The sequence below is a fragment of the Opisthorchis viverrini genome (genome assembly GCF_000715545.1).
Source record: "Opisthorchis viverrini unplaced genomic scaffold opera_v5_499, whole genome shotgun sequence".
Classification (NCBI taxonomy): domain Eukaryota; kingdom Metazoa; phylum Platyhelminthes; class Trematoda; order Opisthorchiida; family Opisthorchiidae; genus Opisthorchis; species Opisthorchis viverrini.
The window spans coordinates 81691-90579 of record NW_008752162.1 but is presented as its reverse complement, the minus strand read 5'-3'; the positions used below and the strand labels follow the sequence as shown (position 1 = coordinate 90579).

The following is an 8889-nucleotide window of genomic DNA, read 5'->3' as shown; positions in this document are numbered from 1 at the left end:
TCTGGAAGATGTTCCCCCCGAAGTCCGTTCTCAACCAGGCACTGTCAATACCTATGTTTAGAAGAAATTTGCAGCTTTTCTTGCGCGCATTACACCATACGGTCAGTTAAGATACTCCAACGGGAACGAAAACAGCAAAATGAAGAGAAACAGCAGTAAGCAAAACCGGCGTCTGAAGGGTGTCAATCATCCTACCAACCTCCCAAAGACCAAGCTTTTAGCCGAGCATTCTCGTCTTTGGCTCGTACCCACCAGAAGCCCTGCCGTCGTTCAGAAAAGGCCATCGATCCACAAGAAACGCAAGAAAGACATAGGGCGTATAAAGCGATGGATACCACAAACATTCATCAAATCCCATCTGCGAAATGTCTCAGGCACGGGCTTACTATCCTGTTCAGAATCACTGAAACAGATGGGCTCAATAAAACAACAGATAATTCAGATTTGGGTCTCCAAAATGCCTGAGTGTAGTTGGTTCTTCGAGGGGCCTGTGATATTTGGTTGACGCTACTTCTCCGGCAAATAAAACGTCTATTAGCAAGGTCGTTCTGGAACAAAATCCGTGGTATATAACTTTTCAGGGTCTACGGAAGTCTGTTGAACCTTTTACGCAATCAGTACACTTCATCCTCAGAATATGGTAATCTCGCATCAAAATCGAACTCTAGCTACAAATGTTTAAACGTGTCCACATGTATATCGGGCCGCGGATTATACGAACTTTTGCGTTGATTTAAACGTGCGGCCGTTGAGAGGCTTATCCGATACAAGCGCCAAATCTTACTGGGTTTCAAATTAGATTGCTGTCTAGCTTTGTTATCATGAATCCTCTGATATATCCACAGACGAATCCGCATTTTCCTGTGGTGCATTATCTTCCTGGGGCACCTCATCAGCGAAGTGGGTTTAGTTAACTGTAAATTTCAGTGCCTTCAGGAACCGTACACGACGAAGAGGATCTAGCCAGTGTTGCCTTGCAAGTGCAGCGCAAAAGATTCTACGTTGATGTAAAGAAGAATAGGAGGGGTATCTTCATGAAAATAGCGGAGGTTACCATTTCGTAGATTGAAAATTTACTCATTGACAGGTTGGTGCGGATGGCCGAAAGGCACGGATTTTGCTGACGTTAAACGCTGCCCTTGAAATCAAGGATAAGTTGAAGGACCTCATAGATGTGTTGGATGGAGTGCTTAAGAAAGAAGAACCATCCACGGGTGGGTCCGAGGATAAGCCGCAAGAAGAATCCAAATTCTCCGAGGCTGCAAATGGCGATGGACTTATTAAGTCACACATTGTGAATTATCCGTACCGCAGGTACTTCCTTGATCTAAAGCGAAATAAGCGTGGACATTTCCTTCGCCTAACGATGCTATCCACCCTAAATCGTGTTCAGTTGGCTGTTCCATCGCAGGGCATGCTTGACCTTTACAACGCGATCAATGATTTGCTTGATAAGTGGTGGGATGGTTCCGAGTCCGAAACGCAGAAAGGTATCCTGTTTTTCTGTTGTACGAGTTGTTAGCGCTTAATTTGCCAGAGTCAAAATCCTTGCGTGTCGACAACAGGACACTGTATTTCGACTCGTCCTGTAATCGTTATGGTACGTACCTTCGTATATCTGAAGTACGGACTGCCTCGAGAACCGCAATCACAATTCCGAGCAGGGCACTTTCCCGCTTTCGTGACATCATAAATGGCCTAGCTGCGGATTTGGAGAACGTGAAGGTATGAGCGGTTTGTTTCTCCGTTAGTTGCAGCTCCCGGCTGATCAGACGTGCCCCACAGAGAAGAATAACGCGAGTGAGCCCTTTCCTACCGCAAACGGTGATACTCCATCCTAGCAGAATGAACGGAAATCGGAATCCCTGTATCTGCCTTTGATGCCTTTAATGAACAAATGCAAGTTTCACATCAGAACTATTCACTTACTCTAGCGGAAGAGGCCCGACTGCTAAGAGTACTCTACCCAGGTAAGATATTGTGTGGTCGGTAAACTGCGGCAGCTTGTGGGCCATGCTTTGGGTGGATACATTTCGGTTTGTGTGCGCTCGCTTTGTGAAAGTTATTTTCCGATAATGTCCACTAGATCCCTTCATCAGATGACAACGTGCTGAGCTGGAGATGGATCGGTGGTTAGGACGCGAACTTATTGTCCGTGTTGCAAACTCAGCCTCCGCATTCTGTCCAGATTTGGGCAATCTGACAGCGTCTCAGCCCAGCTTCCTTCGGATAGCATGGCAACTTGGCCTCTGAAGGATGTTGCAGCTGAATGACTGAACATACCTAGATTATTTCTAAAAAAGGACAATGAATGGTTAAAACACTAGAACCCTACTGACTGTCCCGCCGTAGTTAAAAGGAAACGAGGACTGACAACTGAGCTCGGATGAGGCGAATCCGAACTTTCAGCTGATCGGTGCTCTCAGCCGTGCCTAGATGATGGAGAGAAAAACTTTCGGTGGGTTGGTTGGTGGTTCGGAAAACCTAAGTTGCAGCTCCGGAGCTAAGCACATAGGTCGTTTAGGAGATGGCGAGATTGCTCAAGTGGTTAGAGCGCGAATTTACTGACCAAAATGTCCGTGGTTCGAACTTGACCAGCCTATCGACTTCCCCTGTCTAGGCATGGGCAACCTGGCAGTGTCCCAGCCTTCGTGCTTCCCTCTGGTGGCATCGCCGCTGGGCACCAAACGAGTGCTCCAGCTGAATGATTTTTTTATTACCCAGTTAATGAAAAGGGCAATGTGAGGGTCCGAAGTGAGATAGAACGTCGGTGGATCTAGGGTAAGCGATAATCAGAACTACATCCTTGTAGTTCCCTGCTTTTACATCACATCTGTTTGAGGTTTTAGGTTTTTACCGGAGGGAGTATGCTCTCTGTTTATTGATTAGTTTCACCGCTACAGGTACAAACCCGGGCTCACACATGTCTGCACAATTGCGCGGTATGCTTTGCCGCACAGCAGTAGAGAAATGACTAATCCACCGCGTTTCAGGCCTGAACCGGCGGTTGTTCCTTGCATTAGTGAAATTGAGATAGCTCTGCTGTTGAGGCGAGAACTTATTGACCGCAAGTTCCGTAGTTCGAACTCTTGCTCCAGTATCTCGACTGCCTCTATCCATACTGGTGGTTTCCCAGCCCCCATGCTTCTCTTGGACAGTACAGCAGCTAGACGCTACAGTAGTGTTACAGCTGAACGCGTATTATTGTCATTTAGTAGTGCAATTGTGAACGGCCTGAGTTTTTCCTGATGCATTGCTCGGTGAAAGCGCCTTATGTTGAGGCAGGCTGCTAACCCCTCTGAACGCGATGCTGCTAACAATAATGAACGTTCTTTCATCCTTTACTAGCTGGTCTTGCTGAAAAACGTCATCTTCTAAATAAACCAATTCAGCGGTAATCTTCCTTATGCGCAGTAGCTATATCCTCTACACCTAATGCTCTTCCGAAGAATCACCGGCATCAGAAGACGGGTCAGTATGACGGGGCTGTTGAAGCCCGATCCACGTGACACGCTGGGGCTTTGATAATGTTATCAGGCTTTGTCGTAGTCATGCACCCACGAGATAGAAATCAGCTTCGATTTACTCCTGTTGGGTCTACCGAAATGAAGTGATTTGAAGCACGACAGGTAAAGTCTTGTCTGTGCTGTAGTTTGCCTGGAAAAAAACGGGATAAAATACCCAACAAACATCGCAGTCTTTGTAACCCAGTTGCGTTTATTGGTTGTTCGTTTGCTTGCCAAACTTGGTATCCACACTGATGGGACTGTACGAGGGTTGTTTACTAAATACACTTCAATACCCCACCATTTACGGGGGTAACTGAAGATCAAATTTGGACTCCAGCGTAACAGTTCGGTATATCGGGTGACAGTTTAGTTGGCAACCTGCCGCCGTCTTTCATTCCGACAATAATGTGTTCACTGTCTGGTTTCAGGACCAATTGAGCATGCACCAGATTTGTTCAAGTGTGGGGAAATTGGTCATGCTGCAAACTTACGAAAATGGCCACAAAGATGCAAGGCGTTGGCACAATTTGCATAATTTGCGCCCGAAAAAGCGTCAAGGAGAACTACGGTTGGACAGATTTGTTCAAGTGTCTGTCGATTCGGGGAAACTGCTGGCATGGGAACTAACGGTTCCTCCCGAAATTCTACCAAATGACCTGGCCATGTAGCTTTTGCGGACAAAGTCTCGCGCACGTCCCTCTGTCACGGAGGTTTCATCACTAGCGCGTCATACTAACCGGTCTTTGGATTAATTGGCCAAATCTTGCTTTCAAACTACCAATAGATGGTGTGGTAAGCAACCTTGGTAGATACAAGCTCCTGTAAAATGGATTGCAGACAAAACTGCTTGTTCAGCACCGGTGAACATCATCATCGACAGCATAACATCAATGTTCAACACCGGTGCTCTGCTGCCGTAGAACCATGGTTTATTTGAAAACCTTATTGTGAAGTTGGACGGGGAAGGTACTTAGTGCCAGCTTACTACAATCATTCCGAGGTACCTACACCTCCAGATACTCATTCAGGCAATCTGGATAGAAACTGACACCAAGAACGCCGCTGACTTCGGTTGGCAGCCATATCTTGTAGCGTCTCCAACTTGGCGCTGCGGGGATCCCGCCGTCCTCATCCTGAAAGGCGAGTAGCACCGACAGCACTCAGCGTATCGTGACCTCTTTCATACCCCTCTTCCAGGTCTAGGGTTTCCACCTCTCTACTCCCACCACTCTGGATTGGGCAAGGCAAAAAGCACTCTCTTTGCAAAACAATGGTTAGGCATCCGCGACACATCCCAGCCAACCCAGCTTCTGGAGCTAGACATATTCTTTAATGGAAGTTCCCGCTGCGCAACCGAAAACTTGCCTTATTGCTTTCGCCGACACCAACCCACAAGAGCTATAGTTCTGAGACCGATTGTCGAACACTTGAAGACGTCTCAGTTCCGTTGCTCGAACAGGTCAAGTCTCATTGCCATACAACAAAACATCTCTCACTGTAGCTTGATGTACACGTTCCTTGAAGTTCAGGGATATACGACTTTTTGACGCCCTAGGTGTCTCAAATTAGCAAACGCGACCCAAACCTGACAGACTCGTGCATTAACCTCGTCCATCCCACTACAATTAGAACTAGTTCAATTTTGAAGGTGCATGAAGCGCTCCACTACTTCGAGTGCCTCCGCTGGAAGAGAAGAGATATGAGGCTGAATTCGTCGTACTAGTTAAGTAACGTTTGACAGATTTGAATCGACAAACACGCTGAAAATGGCGTGTTTTGCTACCGCTTCTTTTGCGTAGCACTTGGATCATTTATGCCTCGGACGGCCACAAAAATAAGATGCCTGAGAATTGATTGACGAGAGATAAGGTGTGGAATCAGAGAAGATTGAGTTTGACGGGCTAACTGTGTATGTGTGTAAAGGTGCTGCAGTCGCAGAAAGCGATATCGGTTGGTTATGCGAGTATGACTCAGCTCGTCTATGGGCCAATTCACGTGATTCATCCAGAGTGAGCCAGAATTCTTTTTCTGATTGTAGCAGACTTAAACTCGTCGATCAGAGCATCGCGTCGATGCAGGGCACTGCTTTGAAATTACAATTTCTGACCATGAACCTAAGCAATTTAACAAACTGATCAACGGATTGGATGCCGTCTCTTTTGCGTGACAAATTATTTTCTTTCCACAAAATACAACTTACGAACTGTACTGACAGCAGATTCGTAATCGGGACAGTCAGTGATGTAAACATCTATGAATGCATCCATAAAATGAATCAAGGTTTCCAGGCATTTTAGACTAGTGGAGTCCCCAATGTCCAAAGACTTTTGAAAGGTTCAGAACCAAGGATTCCAACATGCAAATGGGTGTGGGGAATTTGGGCAATAACCTTGCGTTCACCGAATTTAATTGCCGACCGGATTTACAGGCCCATCTGCGATCGCAGTTGAAGTGAGGCAACGCCAAACATGTTACTAGAACCTGTCTACGTTGAATTACACTGAAAACCTGTCTTTTTAGAACCCATTGAGAGTATCGCTGCTACCGGTGACTTCGATATAGCCAAAGACTATTGCCATCAACTAAACTTATTGGGAGAGGTCTGTGGTGCAGCGACTGGTATGGGTCTTTGCTGGGAAGTTCAATTCTAACGATAACAACACTAGGGAGTCTTCATTCAATTGGTAGTCAGTGAGCGTTGCTTCAGGCTAATGTGGACAGTCATCTTTACTTTTCAGTTACCACTTTTCGACACAACGTCCATCTTTTTTCCACTTAACGCTCTCTACACAAATCTGCCATATTGCACATTGGTTTCGCTGATGGGGTTGTGCATACACATCCGAATAGATCGTTTTCCTACTAACTAAAGTTGCAGTGCGCCTTGTGCGTCGAAATAGTTCAGTGGTTAAGGTACCAGCTTACGGGCCGGAAGGTCCGCTGTTAGAAACCAACCCTAGCACTTTGACTGCTCCTGTCTAGACTTGGGGACCTGGTAGTATTCCAGCCCTCATGCCTCCTTCCGTTGGCAATGCAGCTAGGTACCGAAAGGATGTTACGGCTGAATGACTATCTGTCCATCAACTGCACCTACCTGATGAACCCTAATAAGGGCAAAACTGTCATTGGCAGCCGAGTATTCAGCAGTCTTATGAGTATCGTTCGCCAGGAAAAACTGCCTCTTAAAACGGTTAGTACTATATACCGGTTTCGCACATCACGCTTTATCGCTATTTCACATGCCCAACGTTCCGTATACGATTTATCCGAAAGCGCAAGCTAGCAGGATCAGTGTCTTGGCTGCTAAAGCTGGACGACTTTTTTCTCGTTTGACCCTCAAAGAGCTGTGACGAACGCACAGTTCTCTGCAAACCAGCCTACTCAGTGTACAGAGTTACAGATTTCTGTCCGATCTAATCTAGGCTACCTAGTAGAACGGCAACTATGGCCGGAAAAGATCGAAATACTTTAGAACTTAGCTCTTCAAGCTCCGTTATTTACATGGGATTAAATCAGACAACCGTAATGAAATCTGTATCCCTGATGCATTTTCAGTTGGCACCAAGATTTCTAGAATGCCCACAGCCACTGGTTTACTCATGGTTACTATTATTATTGAGTCTCCTCTACGTGTTCTTACTGAGAACGGTCATGGTCCAAATAACATGTTCAAAGAAATACGCTCATTTGCAAATCCATTTGGTTTTCACGAGAGGCTCAACTAAATCTCTCGTTTATGCTATTCTTCAACTGATTGTGCTGCACACAGAGCGCCTCATGTTTCAGTTGGCATGATATTCGAGATGTTGCAGTATATTTTCCTAGGCTAACCGAACTATAGGGATTAAGACAGATCAGTGTGAGCGAAATCATAGGAAAACCGATTTAATAATTGTCCTAGATCGATGCGTTGAATACCCTATCTATCATTTGAGCTCCACCAAATATTATGGACGACTCACTCCATCTAACACCAGGTCAAGAGCAACACATCCGAAACAGCAGCCGAGGTTCCAACCTGGAAGAAGCTGTTTGAACCAAGTACAACATACCCTTCGACACAGGGTTACCCGCAGGGGCTGACCTATTGCTGTCACCTTGTGGTGGATGGGCTTTTCTACCACAATGATCTTGCGGGCTTTACTGACTCAAACTCAGTTCCATGCTAGGAAGGCCAACGGAGAGCAGTCGGACAAAGAACAGTGAGCAATCGTAATAAGAGGCGGTCTGGAGGTAGAGTTGCAAGTCTAAGGCAGCAAGGCGTTTCCCCCAGCCGACCAGCGTATCCATATTTATGGAAGCAGCGATCCTGCATCCCCCCCCCCCCCGACGAGGGGCGAGTTTGAAAGGGGGGGTGCCAAAAGCCGATCGCCCAAGGTTGAATGTGACCGCTGGCGCATTGTTTATTACGGTCGGAATACTTTAAAACCAGAGTACGGTGCTGTCCAAAAGGCACCTGCTGTGCGCAGCTACATAATGAATGAGACAGTAATGTCTTGCTTCCTGCATCCTCGGGCCATGCCGTACCCCTGCAGCCAAGTGGGTCGGACTATTGAATCAGAGGCTAGAGGCAGGGTCCCTGAAAAAAAAACCCAATATCCACTGCCTTGTGCGTCAGGCGTTTGAATCAAAGGCTCAGTGGGGTACTTCAACCAAATCCTCTGCTTCGGCGTAGGCAACCGGAAGTATCGTTCGTCATTTCATCTCTTCACTCACCACCCATTGAGCTATACTGGGGAGTGTCTGTACGATGCTCACAGTGTCTCATACCAGGTTGGTCCATGGGTACTCACAGTGTTACCAGGTTGGTCCATGGGTAGAGGTCTGACGAACACAGTCTCCTGGCCCTCCAGGTTGGGAGTTGGAACATGTATGGCGGGCGATTCCGTAAAAAAAGGTAATGTACTTGCATTTCCAGCCGAACACCGCTGCCTTACGGCTAGGCTTTTGAGCCAAAGGCTTTGGTTGAGGACCCTAATCGTCCTCCTGTCTAGGTGTGGGCTCCCTGGCAGTATCCCAGCCCACGTACAACCATAAACTGCACATACACAAATAAACTCATGCCACATCGCATCGGCCGTGGTAACATCAGCCTTACTTGCTGCATACAGCAGGGCAGGTAAGCAGAAACATGCTACTGCTGACACCTCCCTTCCTACACTACACTGTTTTCCTTCTTCAACCTTCCCCCACCCAAATTCGAATATTTCCTCCGCAGGTCCCAGCTCTAGGACTGACCGTGTTGCTCGTCCTGCATCACACTCAGCTGCAGCCTCTGCACGTCCGAATGCAGTTGCAACCCTAGACACTTCGAAGTCTGTTTTCAAACCCCGAAAGCCTGTCTATTTAGCCACCTTCAATGTTCGCACACTGAAGCAAG

At 46.9% G+C, this 8889-nt stretch overlaps 1 protein-coding gene across 1 annotated transcript; it reads left to right on the top strand.

Moving 5' to 3' along the window:
• Positions 1 to 821: 821 nt before the first annotated feature.
• Positions 822 to 1841, top strand: T265_11462 (hypothetical protein; the record flags this gene model as incomplete). Its single annotated transcript, XM_009178120.1, has 5 exons — positions 822 to 900; positions 928 to 1049; positions 1088 to 1490; positions 1523 to 1725; positions 1758 to 1841. 5 exons carry the CDS (start codon positions 822 to 824, stop codon positions 1839 to 1841), a joined length of 891 nt encoding a protein of 296 aa, XP_009176384.1.
• Positions 1842 to 8889: the final 7048 nt, after the last annotated feature.